The sequence below is a fragment of the Salvelinus fontinalis genome, chromosome 18, assembly GCF_029448725.1.
Source record: "Salvelinus fontinalis isolate EN_2023a chromosome 18, ASM2944872v1, whole genome shotgun sequence".
In the NCBI taxonomy this organism is placed as follows: domain Eukaryota; kingdom Metazoa; phylum Chordata; class Actinopteri; order Salmoniformes; family Salmonidae; genus Salvelinus; species Salvelinus fontinalis.
In genome coordinates, this window is record NC_074682.1 from 41,011,324 (window position 1) to 41,028,790 (window position 17,467).

The following is a 17,467-nucleotide window of genomic DNA, read 5'->3' on the forward strand; positions in this document are numbered from 1 at the left end:
ATAGCTCACCCTCCCCTGCATTTCGCTCCCTAGCTGCCTGTCAGAGAAATGTCCCTCCCCTCTGTTTCTCCGAGCTGTCTTTCCCTCCAGAGCCAGCAACCTCAGCATAATGCAGGGTCAGTGGTCAAGAGAAAGAACAGGCTGCGTTTACAATGGACCCACGGTGGTCATTTCACAACCAAACTCCCTTTCCCATGTTTCATGTCTCTCTAGGCCTAGAGGTGTGTGTGTGTGTGTGTGTGTGTGTGTGTGTGTGTGTTGCATGTGCGTGTGTGTCAGGGGGTGGTAGCATAATAACAGTGGTCACTGAAGTACTCTCATTAGAATCATACTCCCTTCCTGTCATCTTCTCTGCTCCCTCTCACCTCTCTCATTGTGTCTCACAACCTCTTACATATCACTTCCACCCACTACCCACAAACACCCTAATTGCAGCAGTTGGTCCTTGACTGTCTTTCGACATAGCAAGACTGATTCATTAAAGCAAACCCACTTTTAGAATTTCAAACAGAAAAACTTAGTTGAAATGGTTTTAATGGATAACGATTTTGTTCAAAAATTCAATCCAAAAGTATTCATCTTGAGGAACATTTTTGCATTTTTTTATATTTGGCGAAATGGAGAAAGTGTCTGAACAGAATGATATCTCTAATAACAAGTTACACCTTGATCAGATTTTGTAATTGATATTTGTTCTTGTCATTACAACAGCAGACATTTCTCACTTCCTCATGGGCAGTTTTCTCTCTGATCCTCAGCTATGCTAGCAATATATATGAGAATATTTTTCTGTGTGAAACAGGGAACAACTGACCACAAAGGATAAATGGACACAGAAGAGAGAAAATAGATACACTATCAGAGTCAGTCAACAATGTAACAGGGACAACACAAGTAGAGAAGGCCAAGACCAAACACATATATAAAGGATAAACACAACATTACTAACAGCAGTTCATATAAATATTAAATTAGAGAATAAATAAATGCATTATTATTCATTCATGTAAATGATGTGTTTCATGTTCCGAGTGCTGGTCAGAAGTGCTCAAGCTGAGGTCTTTCTTCAAGTCAGCCTTTCCACCTATAGGACCCACTCCTCTTGTGAACCCCTTGGAAATGGTCAAGTAGCGAGGTGCCTTTTAGCTTAATTGGTGTTCAGAAACAACAAACAGCAAACAAGCGGTTTAAAGTCAATCATGAGCTGATTTTGACAGTGTTGAGCACTAACCTTTACAGTACACAAATGTAAACAACAATCCACTTTCTACTTTTTACTAAGTAACTACCCAGTTGTTCACAACGATGGGCTGGTTTCACAGTGTTTAGTACTAAGATGGGTCTCTCATATCAAAGTCATATTTCTCCCAACATCTCAGTCATTGGTCAAGATGGAGCCAGTTGGGGAAGTGTGTTGTTGGGGAGAGTCTCATCTGCCCCATCTGTCCTCTCTACCCCTTAATCCCCATAGACGGTGCCCATCTGTGGGGGTGCCATGTGAGGAGGGCGGTATGAATCATAGGGCATCTCCAGGGGCACCTGGTAGCGGGCGCTATGGTACAAGACCTGTCCCTGGGGGCCTGTCAGGCCGATGGAGGAGGGGGGGTAGTGGGGAGGGGGGAGATAGTGGGGCGAGGACTCCTGCTTGAGCACTAGGTTACTGCCAATGCTGAGCGGGGGCGTGGGGGGGCCATCGTAGGGAGGGGTGCCTACCCCACTGTTACAGTCGTTAGGGGAGTGGCTCTCGTAAGCCCCTCCCTTCATCCCTCTCAGGTGAAGTAGGTGGGCGGAGTCCAGTGTGCCGTAAGGCGGGCTGGGCAGGCCGGGGGAAGAGTAGCTGATTGGTCCAACGGCCATCCCCACCCCTCCCAGGATTGTGGGCCCTCCTCTCCCCCCATGCGTGTCTTCAGGCCTCTCCTCGATAGGCCCCCCAGGCCCCAGCTGCAAACAGCCAGCCAGCAGGTTGCTGGTAGGCTGGGAGAGGCCTTTACACAGGGTTTCCATAAAGGCCCTGCTCTCCGTGGACTGGTCCCCCTCCAGGGCTTCAGACAGGGCACATATGTAGTTGCGGGCCAGCCGCAGGGTCTCGATCTTAGACAGTTTCTGGGTCTTAGAGTGGCAGGGCATGATGCTGCGCAGGTTTTCCAGAGCGTCGTTCAGCCCATGCATTCTCGAGCGCTCCCGGGCGTTAGCCTTCACACGCCGCGCCTTGAAGCGCTCCTGCCGGGCCTTGGTCATCCTCTTCCTCTTGGGCCCTCTGCGTTTGGGAGCGTTCCCGTCTCCATGGCCCTCCTCTTCCCCTTCCTCTTCATCCTCCTCCACGTCCTCACTGCCCAGCTCCCTGCCCAGGTGGCCCATTCCACCCGGTCTGTAGCGGTGTGCTGTGATTGGCTCGTCTCCGTCTGGGGAGCTCACGTCATCATCCATCCACTCCAGAGAACTGACTAGCTCCGCCCCCTCGCTGGGCCTCCCGTACGACTTGGCCATCATGGTCTCCTGGAAACGAAAACACACTAACATTAGCAACAGTTTTGACCTTAACATATACCATTTTTATGACGATTTTGAGGCCAAATGAGGCTCATCACAACTCTACCCTTTTACATGTTTTGTCTATCCTTTCCAAAGCTGAGTGAATTGAGAGTAGAGTTTCTCTGACTGTGTAGACCGACTGATACTGGGACATTGACCCTAGCTGGTCTTGAGGACCAGACCAGGACCAGTCTATTTATAGCAGTCTTATCCCGCAGCCTAATGAGTTCTACTGACCTTGTGTCTAGTCTCAAGATGATAGCTAGGTCATGACTGATCTTCGTTAACCCAGAACTAAAATCTTGGGTAATTTGGTTTTATGTTTACTAGTCTGTCCATGAGATTAGGTCAGAACTATAGCCTCAGCCTGCTTACTCTACAATCTACTTAAGGCCGTGATCAATTATCTAAGCTAAGGCCTTAATTACCAGTTTGTAACAGTACATTGGGGGTTCTTTGAATATTTTAGGGATTTTTAGTTTGATGATTCTCCTGAAGCATGCTGCTGTCATATGTAATAGTTCAGATATACTACATATTCTATCCATATACTGTCCATATTGACTATACATCCCATCCCATCACATTATATATATATACTCCGGACTCCCACATTGCTCATCTTAATATTTCTATATTTCTTAATTCCATTCTTTTACTTTTTTAAAAACTTTTACACTTTATGTGTATTGTTGTGTATTGTTAGATATTGCTGTACTGTTGGAGCTAGGAACACAAGCATTTCGCTACACCTGCAATAACATCTGCTAAATATATGTATCGACCAATAAAATGTGATTTGATTTGATTAGCCTACAAGGATTAGTGTTAAATTCTTCTATTATTTCTCAATTCTCTCTCTCTATGGATTGTTGCCATAAGTAAGCATTTCAATGTTAGCCCACACCTGTTGTTTACGAAGCAAGTGACGAATAAAAAAAATCAGCACCATGGTCACGTGGACAGTGGACAGCTCCTATAGTGCTACTCTCTCCTGCTCAGGTCCTGCCACTCTCGTGCTTCAGGTGTCAATCACCGCTAATGAAGGGATTATACTGCACATGAGGATCAACATGTTACTGAATGGCTATGAGCCTGTAGGATACACAGTTGCAGTCTGCATATGAGCGTATAAACCATTAAAAACAAATGTACCCCGAATCAAACCCGTACCCTCCCCCCTAAAAAGGTTTTAGAGGGTTTTAATCCGAGGGGAAACTTGATCTCGGGGGACTTCTAAACTCTGTAATTCCATGCTTTTAGGTCGCGACGGGCGCTGGGATGGACTCTCAATCTGGGCCATTGCGGGATTTGCTCCCTCCCTGGATGAAGCGGCAACATGGGATTAACTCAAGGTTAGACTACATTCCCGGATCAGTGACAGGGAATGCAGAATAATTAATAACTCTGCGACAAATTGTACTCGGCTTATTGTGTTCTGTGTTTATGGTTATGGTAATGATAGGCTATTCATTAGGATTCAGGATAGGATTCATTAGGAGTTTTCATTGTAGGTTTGCCCATATTTTGAACCTTCTGGAAAATTAATTGTATTATTGAGCCTATTAGATGCTCCCTATAGGCCTATTTGAAACTATTTATTGGTTTTAAGAAATTTGTCCACAACTGTGTGTGTCAAAGATTTTTATTCCAGACTATAATTTAGCTTGCTGAATGATAACCTATAGCATAATTTCGTACAATTATTAGCCATTTTTCCAGCTGTGTCAGCAATGATTTAGACCATCTTTATAGCAACAATCTTATGACCAAAGTGATTTTGAAGCATGATGAGCTGGTGGGGTAACTGTCTTTGTATAAATAATTACGGATTTAAGTATAGGTTTACACCTGATAAAATGTTCCCGTTAAGATTATGCCAGGCACATTTTAAGAGCAGTAAGCCTAGAGTCTAATAATCATGTCATAGTTTTTGGATTCCTAAATTAGATAATCGATTATAGCAATGTATTCATGTCCGTAGCCCATCATGCCTTAACAGAGTTGCTGTTGTATGCCTCATTCCTGTGATTTAGCATAACCTAACCCAACATTTCGAAAAATGTCAAATCATAACCTATTACCCTACCAATGTATAAATGGACAACTTCACATAAACATGATCAAAATATTTGAATATTCAATAGGCCTATGCTATTCAAATTACACGATTATCCTATGAGAGTAAAACATTGACATTAATTCAAATGAGAAAGATGAGGTTGGCCTACCTGCTGTTTGAAATAACGCTCCTAAGGACCTCCTGTGTGTTCTTGTTGGCTGTTGAGCAGGCGTAGCCTCTAGGTTACTACTATCTCACCTTTCTACAGGGAGTAAAACCTTCTATCCATCAACTAGCCTAAAGCACTCAATCTTTATGAACTTTCTTCCCTGCGTCTCCTACACAGTTGTTGTCAGTGTTCCATCCCAGAGTGTAGCATCTCTGCGGGTCACCCGGCGGGGGTCCGGGGTTTAAGGCTCCGACCATGCACAGGCTCCTCCTCCAACTCTCTCATCCTCTCGTATCCAATTCATCTGCGCTCGAAAGCGCGCGTGGGCGGCCTGTGGACGTTAACAAAAAAGTTAACCAGCTTTGATTAGATTGATAGCCTGTAGTCCTAAACTCTTATAGCTCGTGACATTATCTACATTAGAATATGTTCATAGTTGCAATCGTTTTTAGTTTTGTATTGTTTGTATCATCAGTCTGTTTCGACAAATAAGCAGCGCAACTTTTGCATACAGAGATGGAGCGGCACGCTCCGTATTATGAGTTTAACCGATTATGAGAGTTTGCGGTTGCGCATGAGCAGGTGTTCGTGCCATTCCCCCGTCCATTCTTACATCCGGGTGTGCTGAGCAAATATTGGCGTCCGGCGTGCGCTCATTGCACCCAATAACGCTCATTAAATAGGGCTCTAGAGACACCCCTCACGAGACGGGACATGCGCTGTGCCTTAGTGAAGACCTGCAGTGAAGGACAGCGCAAACTAACCGAATGGAGACAGGCTATCTCGGTACAAGTGGGCTATTACTTGTGCACATTAACTTGGACTGAATAGGTGCCCACTCGTTTTGGGTGCCAGTGTTGTGCCGAAAATCTCCCACCTGGGACCCCCCCCCCCCCCTTCTAATTTCCGTAATTTTGTGGCTGGAGTCAAATACTTTCTGTGACACACATCAGAGTCAAATACTTTCCATAGAACAAACTTCACGTCAGGATAGGCAACCGAAATTAATATTTAATGTATGTGTGTTATATTAAACATAGAGGGAGTAAAATGTAGGCAAGCAATAAACATTTCAGAACAACTATGGCTGAATTATTATCCTTACACTTTCAAAAATACTAGTCGAATAAGACATGGGAGAGATTAATTTTGGCAAAGAGATTTATTTATAGACTAATACAAAATCAGTAGCGGATTTAGGTACGGGGCGCCCCCGAGTGAGGACGGGGGAGGGCGCGGGCGCTGAAGGGGTGTTTCGCCCAGGCGCCATACAAGCTAGAACCGCCACATACACTTGAAACAAATAGCCAAACCGAAACTGCAGACAAAAATGCTTTCTGCTATTAAGATCTGTGAAATGTAGGCTAAACTAACAACGGGTGAAGAGCAGAAATCTCAACTAGCAAGCAAGTCGCATCAATGAAGAACGCAAAGGGGGGGATTCTGGCAGGGGGGAGATTTTCGGCACAACACCGGTACTGTTTATATTCAGGTACAGGAGCTCCATAATACGTTTGAGCTAATATTCTATAAGAGGAACCTACCTATGTGTTGTGATAATTGCATTGTTTGCTCTATAACCTGTTAGTTCATATGCCTTGACACCATGATACAGTATTTAGGCAGGCCTAAGGCGGAGACAATAAGAAGACAAAGTGGCAGAATAAATTCAACAACCTTCCTGAAGTCCACAAAGCATGTGACAAACAGTTACATGACCTAGAGCATGGTCAAACAAGTTAATTTTTCCAATATTTTCGGACTGCTAAACTATTGATTTAGAACAAAGGAGAGTTACCACAAGTCACAATGAAAACATGCGCTGCCTCCACTAATCCAGCACCATTTCAACTTCAACATCATCTAATCACCTCTGCTTAGTCTAATACATTGGCAACTAAAATATACCAAAAACGATTTATGTTGTGGCTGTCCATGGCACTGATTTCTGTGTGTGTGTGTGTGTGTGTGTGTGTGTGTGTGTGTGTGTGTGTGTGTGTGTGTGTGTGTGTGTGTGTGTGTGTGTGTGTGTGTGTGTGTGTGTGTGTGTGTGTGTGTGTGTGTGTGTGTGTGTGTGTGTGTGTGTTTGGAAGTAGAACAAAAACATGTTGACTCACACTAGTTGTAGAGAAACGCCAGCAAATCCATACTCCCCTTTCATTTTGCCTAAATGGTCTATGATACTGTCGTACAGTACACACTTTTAGTTTTTGGTGTCCTAGGCTACATTGCAAACATTTTTGCTTGCTAGCCTGACTTCCTTACATGGGCAACGATGCGCCAGGCCTACTACATCTAGCTACATATTGAACTTCCATTCTCTCAGTCCAGGGGCACAATATATGAATTTATGGTTGGATCAGAATCACCTTTATAATCATTGGCCAGTACGGAGAATTAAGTCAAATCTCAAGTCAAATCCCTATCTCAATCCATGGCTGATTTAGGAATGGGCCTATTTTAGCTAGCTAGCTAGCCACCGGAGGATAACAACACAATGAGATGAAACAATACATTTTTTTTTTTTCAATGACGTTTGGATTCTGGTGATGTGATTGGTGTGAAGCCAAATCCAAGCTGACTTCCCATGACACTTTCTTTTGGTGAACTAGGACCATTCACAGCTGAGCTCACTCAGTTTAGCTCAATGCTAATTGGCAATTTTTTTATACTTTTTTTAATCAAGGGAGGCCAAATGCTCGCTGGCTTCCCTTGCATTCAATGCTAGGTATGTGCGGCAACAATGTCATACTCTTTTTGACCAGACAGCATCAGATAGTTGGGCTATTTTTTTTTAAAGATAAATTATTTAGTATGTATTTTTTTTTCATTTTTCTTCATCCATTTTTTGGGGAGGCCTGGTTTCCCTTGGCATCCATGAATACACGCTACTGTCTCTGTATAGACTTTACATTCAATATATACAGTGTGTGATTGTGTGAGGGACAGATAGAAAGACATTGAGGGAAGTGCTACCATCCCATGAGAAAAAGAATCACATGTGCTCATGTTGGAGAGGTGGGGAGTGAGGGGTTGCATGGGGGGACTGTCTGTGCACCCAATGGATGTGTCTCACACTCCCCAGCCGACCCCCCCAATCTCCCTCACCTCCCCCTGGGTCCCGCCTGTCCTACTCCACACCTGCAGCACAGAATGGGAATAATTTAGCCAGGCCTTGCTCTTCCCCAGAGTGGGAATAACCTGGAAATATCCTATCTGAGCCTCACCCTTCCAAATAACCTCACTTTGGCAGACACCTGAGAAAACTATGGGTAACACAGATTAAGTGAAAATAAAGACATCATTTATCTGGAGCAGAATAAAGAGGGAGCAAAATAAAGCAGGATAAATATCCCTATGTCACAAGTGGTAAAAAGGTAGCTATGATTGCTGTCATGTCCCCTGGTCCCCTTAGTGTTGGTCATGCACTATGAACTTCTCTGACAGATGGCTCATACTTCCTTCCTCTCCCCGCTTTTCTCTCATTAACTATCTGATAGTTGCTCAGCACTTCTCATCTGACCTAACGTTGATCCCCAAGGACCCTCCCTACTCACCTTGTGTAGATATGTTTGTATGTTTGCTTAAGAGGGTAGCGGCTTCAGCTGCAGAAAGCAGAGCACAATCCCCACTCTCTAACACACAAACACACACACACACACATACACCCCCCTAGGCACACGACCTCTTCCTGAATCCCCAGCAGTCCTGTTTACAATTACAGTGGGGAGAAGGGGCTGTGTCCATCTGTCAGACTGGGAGTCCTATGAGAGATCCCAATACCCCAGTGAGGCAGGAGGAGAGAGCATGTTTGTGCGTGTGTGTGTGTGTGTGTGTGTGTGTGTGTGTGTGTGTGTGTGTGTGTGCGTGCGCGTGTGTGTGTTGGTGGAGGGTTGGGGATTGGGGGTCGTGATTGGTCTGGAAAGACTGTATGTGTAATTATAATTAGGCCTAAGTTTAAAATGCTTTTATTCACAATATCACGTATCAGAAATTATGCTATTACAATTATGCTATATGTAAAATTGATTTTCTTTTACATTTTATTTGACAATAACATATCACAATCACCACTTCACATAATACTTGAACCCTCACTGTCCCATCACCTAAATTCTCTTCAAACACTTTTAATGTTCTGAATAGGAACAACAATAGGCTCATCATATTGTTAATTATAGAGCATTCAGAAAGACAAACAGACCTCCAGAGAATGAAAGTTACTCTGAGTTTCATGGTCCCTGATCAGCTTGGAAGTTCCACTAAGCAACACTTGAACCTCTCTCCAACCCAAGCCCTAAACGTTCTGGTGATCTGGACCATGTACCTTATACCAACCATCCCATTGATGAGGCCGCTCCACGGGGCAACAAAAATAGATACCCCCCCAGCTACACCCCAAACCCCCTTAACCCTTCCCTTAACCTTCCCTTGGCCCCCTGCGGTGCGCGCTCATTGGCCGACCGCCCTTCAGGCGTCCCATTTCCACGGGCCCATTGTCTGGCCCAGTAAGCTGCTTTGTTTCTGCGTGGGCAGCTGGACCATCCCGCTCAGCCATTAGCCACGACACGCTAAAGAGAGCGGGATAATATAATTTCAAAACAAAAGTCAGGTGGCTAGTAGTTCTGCCAGGGGGAGCCCATTTGAGGGGGTATGTGTGGAGGGGTTGGCGGGTGGCCAGCTATAATTAGATTATGAAGTTTTGAGAGCGACAAAAGAAACAATTGAATATTGTTCTCTCTCTTGCCCCAGTGTGGTTTAATTTGATTCCATCTTGGGTTCAAAAACAGAGGACATTTACTCTTCTAATTTTCAGTCACCTGCCCAGAAAATGTAATATGGTCTGAAAAAACTGACCTGGAGAAATTCCTCACAGAGCATATCTTTCTTGTCAAATTGATGTGAGACTGAGACTGTTTATGGAGGCCCAAATCAGATGAATTCCTGAAAGGCAGTGTTTTTAGCATGAAGTCACTGGCCTTGTGTTCTCGCTTGCCATGGACGCTAACATACCGGGGGACAATGGGATCTAAAGCAGATCCATCTCCTCTAATACTTTCTTTAAACAGGGGTGCAAGCGTGCGTCCCTGTTCCGTCGGCAGACCCAGAGTTTATCCCGTTAGTCACCCTGGATGAGTGAAAGGGTAAACTCGATCTCCCCATCCCAGCTGGAAGCAGCCTTACACACATGCAGATCCACACAACAAGCTGGGGTGGTACAGCTGATAGGAAAAGCTAGTGGGTACTGTTTGGAGTAGGTCAAGCAGAATAGGATCTGCTAAACCTGTTTTTGTTTCTATTCGTTTACATTTGTTTGTTGGTGAGGGGTTCAGGATACCGCATTTGTTTTTTGTTTGGGTAAGACAGTAAGCGATTGTGTCATATACACACATGCTTTAGTGGTGGGGTGTCACCATTGTGCCGGCTCTAGGGGGTGTAAATGCCCATTTTCAGCCCCGTTGGGCATTGTTTGAGCATGCCCTCAGAAGTGCATAGGATTCTCATACCCTACACGTGTTTTCATTGCTTGACTAACTGCTTGGTGTTGGACTATTCTTGATCATCTTGGACAAGTTCTGGCAAATGTGATTGTAAAACATTACAACCTGAACTTATTTTTGGGCTCACCTGATTTATTAGAATCTTCATTCTTTGAGAATAAAATAATCCCAATTGTACAAATAATCATGAGCAGAAATGTCAAGAGTCCCAATATTGAATGGTATGCCACCTTTGCTTTATTACTACAAAATGTATTCACTCACTACTGTAAGCCTCTCTTGATAAGAGTGTCTGCTAAATTACTCAATTGTAAATTGTAAAATTACAACATCTATGTTTTGCACCTACATTTATAGTGAGACAATACATTCATACTATATTAACTTAAATTAGGATTAATTGTCCCATTGACAAAAATTTTAATCTTTTACAAATACAAGTTCTGATTGAAATGCTCCTGCGTATCAGGACTAAAATTGGACATTGTTTAGTTCGATGTGATGACAGACTGTTGGTAGCTTGTTGAATACTGAATGGCCACTGTGTGCTTCAGTTCTAGGGCGTGGCAGGGAAGGCGGAGCCGATGTACTTCTTCCCATTCCCATAGGAGGATTTATCCCAGGTGTAGGTCTGGATCACCAGTGGCTTCCCTCCCAGGCTCAGTTTACACCTGCAGACAGAAAGCCAGATGAAAACATAACATACAATGGCAACAAGCACACACTCACATAATGAGTGATCACGTGACACACGTTCCAAAATGGATGGAAGTGCAGAACAGCAATGGCTATGTATTGTGTGTGCATCATCTTTGGTAGATCATGAAAAAGGAATGAACCACACACACACACACACACACACACACACACACACACACACACACACACACACACACACACACACACACACACACAGACGAACGGAGTACTCACTGTTTCCCTGGACGGGTGATGTAGCAGAGACTGTACACGGCTAAGTCGAACTCAGGACTGCAGCCAATGATGGAAGAACCAACCTGCTTGAAGTAGCCATCCCACATAAACTGCATCCCCAGAACATCAGGGTAGGAAGTCCACTGAGAGAGAGAGAGCGAGAGAGAGAGAGAATGACAGGGAGGGAGGTCTCAGTCAAATCAACATTTTTGGAGACTTTGTGTGATGATTATGTTATGATTACAGAGTTGTGTTGTGAATGTGATGGTTTGTTTGATGCTTACAGGTCCATCGAAGCTGTGGCTGTAGTAGTCAATTAGACCCTGTTTCTCCAGCCGGTAGAACTGGAGCCAGTTGTGGAAGCCAGATATCTTCCCTCCTTTAATCTCACCTAGAATAACACAGATACACTTTATAAACACACACACACATGCTTGCACACTAACAAAACTAGATACGCACCACACTTTTACACACACACAAACACAGACACACACACACATATCATACCTGCAAAAATGTGCTCAAAGCCGCTGGAGTCCATCTTGCCAGCGTAGCGGGAGTAGAGGCCGAACCACATCATCTTCAGGTCATGGAGGAACTCCTCCTCAGAGCTGTAGCGTCCTGGGGAAGAGAGAACAGCAAACTGACACGTTACACATGGAGATAGATCCAAACAATGGGATTTTCAAGTCCCTCAGTCGAGCACCTGATTTACTTTTTTTGTTCAAGCTGGGCTGAAGTGCAGTTGGGTACACCTTCTTTACATGGAGATAGATGTTTGGACATCATCAGAGATAGTGAGCAATATTGAGATAGAAATGTGAAGGGGTGGTATCATAGATATACTGTAACATGAACTGTAGGTGCAAGCTAGGAAGGTACTGTATGTGATAAGTATGGCATATTAATGATAGACGGGCTCTTAGAGACGTGATGATGATATAAAAACTGGCGTATGTTATCTCAGTAGGCCACAGAGTGGATGTCTATACTACCATACCCTTGGTGAAGAGGAAGGCGTAGAGCTCTCTGCCTAGCTCGGTGTTGGACATGGCCTCCTTGAGGAAGGTATCCTGCTCAGCCAGCTGCTGGGGGGTGAAGTCCTCTGTGGTGCCTGTGTTTCTCTCGTAGTTGTCCAGCAGGGCCATGAAGGCAGCATATGATGGCTTGGAGAACAGAGACGCCTCGTCCAGGAACTTGAACAACCTGGATGGAAGAAAACACAGTCAGGATATACATTACCAGTCAAAAGTTTGGACACACCTACTCATTCAAGGGTTTTTCTTTATTTTTACTATTTTCTACGTTGTAGAATAATAGTGAAGACATCAAAACTATGAAATAACACATATGGAATCATGTAGTAACCAAAAGAGTGTTACACAAATATATTTTATATTTGAGATTCTTCAAAGTAGCCACCCTTTGCCTTGATGACTGCTTTGCACACGCTTGGCTTTCTCTCAACCAGCTTCATGAGGCAGTCACCTGGAATGCATTTCAAATAACAGGTGTGCCTTGTTAAAAGTTAATTTGTGGAATTTCTTTCCTTCTTAATGCGTTTGAGCCAATCAGTTGTGTTGTGGCAAGGTAGGGGTGGTATACAGAAGATAGCCCTATTTGGTCAAAGACCAAGTCATATTAGGGCAAGAACAGCTCAAATAAGCAAAGATTATTCCATATGTGTTATTTCATAGTGTTGATGTCTTCACTGTTATTCTACAATGTAGAAAATAGTAAAAATTAAGAAAAACCCTTGAATGAGTAGGTGTGTCCAAACTTTTGACTGGTACTGTATATCTATACTGTAGGTCAGAGAGAGAGAAAGAGATAGAGCAGGGGGCAGAGAGTAGGGGGACAGTGACAGGGAAAGAGGGATGAAGATATAAGGAGGGAGAAAGAGAGAGAAAAATAATATAAGAGAGAGACAGAAGAAGAGAGGAATAATAGGACAAAGAGGTGGTTTGAAATGGATAAGTAGAGAATGAAAGAGAAAAGATAAACAAAATATAACAGTTTTTTTCAGGCAAGTATCTCACGGGCGTGGGGACAGGTCGTTCTGGGAGCTGGTCTCGGAGTTGGGCACTCTGGCCTGGGAGTCAATGATCAGCTCTGACGCAGAGGGCTTGTTGGAGTCCAGAGCATACAGAGCCTCAGACATAGACTTGATCTCAGCATCAGTGATGTCACTGCCTGCATCTCCCCCACCAGAGCCTAACAGACACGGGAAAGTAACACTTTATTTTAGGGACTGCCACCATAGAACCTATAATAGCCTACCACCCATAGAACAAACAGTATCAGAGACATGGGGAACAGTTTACATTAACAATAATTGTACTGCTGTAACATAGAGAAGTAGTGACATGGCTTAAATAATATACTTGTCACACCCTGACCTTAGAGCTTTTTATGTCTCTATTTTGGTTTGGTCAGGGTGTGATTTGGGTGGGCATTCTATGTTCTATTTTCTATGTTTTTGTATTTCTTTGTTTGGGCCAGGTATGGTTCTCAATCAGGGACAGCTGTCTATCGTTGTCTCTGATTGGGAATCATACTTAGGCAGCATTTTTCCCTTTTATGTTTGTGGGAAGTTAACTTTGTTAGTGGCACTTAGCCCTGTAAGCGTCACAGTTGTTTTCGTCGTTTGTTGTTTTGTTGCCGACATTTTCTAAAATACAAGGAATATGTACGCTCACCACGCTGCACTGTGGGCCACTTCTTTCGACGGCCTGGACAATATGGGTCATTTAGTGCTGTTGTGGCTCATAAATTTGTTATTTTGTACACTACCGTTCAAAAGTTTGGGGTCACTTAGAAATGTCCTTGTTTTTAAAAGAAAAGAAAAAAATATATAAAAAAAGGTTGTCAATTAATACAACATCAAACTGATCAGAAATACAGTGTAGATATTGTTAATGTTGTAAATGACTATTGTAGCTGGAAACGGCATCTTTTTCATGGATTATCTACATAGGCGTACAGAGGCCCATTATCAGCAACCATCACTCTTGTCTTCCAATGGCACGTTGTGTTAGCTAATCCAAGTTTATAATTTTAGAAGGCTAATTGATCATTAGAAATCCATCTGCCGTTTCCAGCTACAATAGTAATTTACAACATGAACAATGTCTACACTGTATTTCTGATCAATTTGATGTTATTTAATGGTCAAAAAATGTGCTTTTCTTTTAAAAACAAGGACATTTCCAAGTGACCCCAAACTTTTGAACAGTAGTGTGCGTCAGGACAAATACCAAGGATATAATACTTTTGGTGTAACAGTTTGAGTAACAGTTAACTCACTTCCACAGAGAGAGGTGTAGTCGCTGCAGCAGTTGTTGTGGTCTCCACACTTGGTGTTGCAGTGGCACTTGTTCTGAGAGTTGTATTTCTCCCCACAGCGGCCCTGGCAGGACAATCCTGGAGCGGGTGCTAAGTGGAGAAGTCATTATTATTATGTTTTAGCTTAAATTGACATTTTAACTTTCATGTGTAAGCTAGGACTTCGAACTGCAGAGTACTGTGTTTCACATAAGGAGCCTATTGAAGATTGTTGTGCTATGCTTGATGAGTGACACTTTACATTGCACACCAATGACCTCTACTGGCCAAGCACACCAATGCATTCTCAAGCTGTAAAAAGACTGAGGGCACCCTGATTCAAACACTGATTCAAACATTCAAACACACAGCCATCTTGCCACCGTGGCCATCAGAAAGGCCAATGACTGGCTATTGTCTAATATTGAGCTACATGTAGTATGTTGATTTTTACTTAGTTCACAAAGGTTGTGTAGTGAAGAGTCTTTCACGTATGATACAGGAGTATCTCAATGGTGCACTGTGATTGACCTTGACCACTATGTGAATTTCACCAGGTTTTGTGGTTAATTTTCCGAGATGGAAAGAAGGGCAGCTCAAACAGATAACAGATGAATAACTAACTGTGCCTAGGTGTAGTAGACCATGGGATATGTTTCAGGGACATGGTTTTGTTTGCATGCCTCCAGATCAGAATGCCACAGGCCCCTCTCACCATTACAGAGGGCTTCGTAGTCACTGCAGCAGTTGTCATACTGGGAGCACTTGGAGTTGCAGTGGCACTTGTTCTGAGAGTTGTACTTCTCGTCACAGCGGCCCTGGCAGGATGCGGATCCTGCTGGAGAAAAGGAACAAAAGTGAAAAGTTCACACCCTGCTTCTGTTGACATGTAAAGACTAAGCTGTGCTTTGTTTTGGCTATTTTGGTAAAGTTCATACACATTTTAACTAGGCTTTGAGCCAATTAACAAATCAATAATTTCCTAATGGATGATAAACTATTCTAACTATCTGACTTACAAGGTGGAGCGCTTAGAATGCGGCGTGGGCACTAATTTATTGATAATTCTATGACACATATCTTTCAGGACAGCTTTGAAGGAGTTAACTCATAAAAAATAAAAAATAAACTGACAGAGAGGGTTGCTACTGTAACTGACATTTGCAGAGGCTTTCACAGTCAGACCAACAGTCTCCATAGCACTCACAGGCTGTGTTACACTGACATGTTTTGTTAGGGTCTGCCCTACTCACAATGATAATGCCGGGGCGGCAGGGTAGCCTAGTGGTTAGAGCGTTGGACTAGTAACCGAAAGGTTGCAAGTTCAAATCCCCGAGCTGACAAGGTACAAATCTGTCATTCTGCCCCTGAACAGGCAGTTAACCCACTGTTCCTAGGCCGTCATTGAAAATAAGAATTTGTTCTTAACTGACTTGCCTAGTTAAATAAAGGTAAAATAAATTATATTCTAACAGGTATATTACATTTAATCTCAAGTGATACTAATGAAGTTAACAAATAATAATTATCTAGTAGATTATCCTTTGCCCCATAACACCCTGAGGAGGGCTCATACTTACTGCTGTACCCCTGAAAGAACAGGGTCACAAGCAGAATGACAAGCAGAATGATCTTCATTATGGCCCAGCAAAGATCCAAAAACTAGGTGCACTGTCCCAAAGATGGATTTCCTTATATAGCAAGTTAGCCGAGCCAAACAGAAGTTTCAGCATCCATGAAAGCTCCTCCCTGTAGTCAGTCTTCCAATCATGTTAAGTACAGTAATCTGGGGTTAGCATTGGCAGCTACTACATATTGAGGATAGCATTTGTACTAGTTAGACCCAGTTTGAACATACTGTTCACAAATGTGTTTCCAATGTGTCCTCTTTTGTAACCCATTTGTGAAGAAAGCTTTTTGTAAAACATATGACTATGACCTATTCAGTGGTTGATGTGGAAGGACGCTAGTGATGCATCCATACACAAAGGTTTGACATGGTGCAAATATGCTGAGGTGACATGGGAATGGGAGAACAGAGTTGTTTAAAACGTTCCTAAAAAAATATAGAGTGGACTTGTATTAACTTGTAGGAGGGACGAAGTTAATGAATACTACAGGCACAGAGAAATTTCACACACTCACACCTGTTTGAACACATCTAGTTTTTAAAATAGCATCTTATCAGATTCTGTTGTGTTATAGAAACACCTGCCATATTTTTTGTCTGCATTCATGCATATTGCATATTAATAAACTGCATAAATGGATTACTGTATCATGATATAAAAGTCTGAACCATTTCAAATGTGGTACTATGCCCATTATGCATAATAATGCATAGACACTGACATATTGTGTGGATCTCTCACTTTCTACATATGTCTGCAAACAATGCTCTACTCCATTTCCTGGACCTTTCCACTCAAAGTCTGAAATGGGCCAGTTATATTTGGTCGTCTGCCATCTGGTGTAGTTCACTTCCCATGGTTTCTGAAGTACAGCCTGTAGCACATCCAGAACACCTGCTGCCATTGTGCAATGTCATAGTGGAAAACTGTTTCAGCATTCAGCTCCATAGGCACGTGCCTTACAACAGGGGTGAATGTAAGTGGGACACACCCATATCTTGCCCTTGGAAATACTATGCAATGTAATGGTTGATGTTGTGATGTTGGGGCCTGTCACTGTGTAGAAGGAGCCCCATTGTATGTAAACAACTTGCACCTCATAGCAGTATAGGCGAATGTGTTAAACAGTATCTCTCAAAATAAAAAACGTATAGTACAAGTAAAAAAATATGTAATAAAGAAAATAATAGACCAGATTTGTACCATCAAACTGTATCCCAAAGAAGTGCTGCCCTGTGTGCTAAGTGTGATATGCATTCCAGTACATTAGAAGGCGCTAAACAATCACTATAGCGACATTTCCCAGCTCAAC

At 43.1% G+C, this 17,467-nt stretch overlaps 2 protein-coding genes across 2 annotated transcripts; both read right to left on the minus strand.

Moving 5' to 3' along the window:
* Window positions 1-549: 549 nt before the first annotated feature.
* On the minus strand, window positions 550-5,231 carry LOC129815989 (neurogenic differentiation factor 4-like). Its single transcript, XM_055870190.1, has 2 exons — window positions 4,764-5,231; window positions 550-2,496 (listed from the first exon to the last, which is right to left on the minus strand). The coding sequence occupies exon 2, from the start codon at window positions 2,488-2,490 to the stop codon at window positions 1,459-1,461; it is 1,032 nt and encodes a 343-aa protein (XP_055726165.1). The 5' UTR covers window positions 2,491-2,496; window positions 4,764-5,231; the 3' UTR covers window positions 550-1,458.
* Window positions 5,232-10,478: 5,247 nt separating this feature from the next.
* Window positions 10,479-17,059, minus strand: endou (endonuclease, polyU-specific). The gene is made up of 9 exons (XM_055870222.1): window positions 16,942-17,059; window positions 15,240-15,359; window positions 14,507-14,635; window positions 13,240-13,414; window positions 12,201-12,406; window positions 11,708-11,821; window positions 11,482-11,588; window positions 11,198-11,340; window positions 10,479-10,935 (listed from the first exon to the last, which is right to left on the minus strand). The coding sequence occupies exons 1-9, from the start codon at window positions 17,057-17,059 to the stop codon at window positions 10,821-10,823; spliced, it is 1,227 nt and encodes a 408-aa protein (XP_055726197.1). The 3' UTR covers window positions 10,479-10,820.
* Window positions 17,060-17,467: the final 408 nt, after the last annotated feature.

Bases quoted from the DNA above. Each gene is read 5' to 3' on its own strand.
- LOC129815989 (XM_055870190.1), bottom strand. From the start codon at position 2,490: ATGATGGCCAAGTCGTACGGGAGGCCCAGCGAGGGGGCGGAGCTAGTC.
- endou (XM_055870222.1), bottom strand. From the start codon at position 17,059: ATGGCAGCAGGTGTTCTGGATGTGCTACAGGCTGTACTTCAGAAACCA. The intron at 14,636-15,239 runs GTGAGAGGGGCC...TTCTCCACTTAG, and splicing joins CTACGAAGCCCTCTGTAATG to CACCCGCTCCAGGATTGTCC. The intron at 10,936-11,197 runs GTGAGTACTCCG...TTCTGTCTGCAG, and splicing joins ATCACCCGTCCAGGGAAACA to GTGTAAACTGAGCCTGGGAG.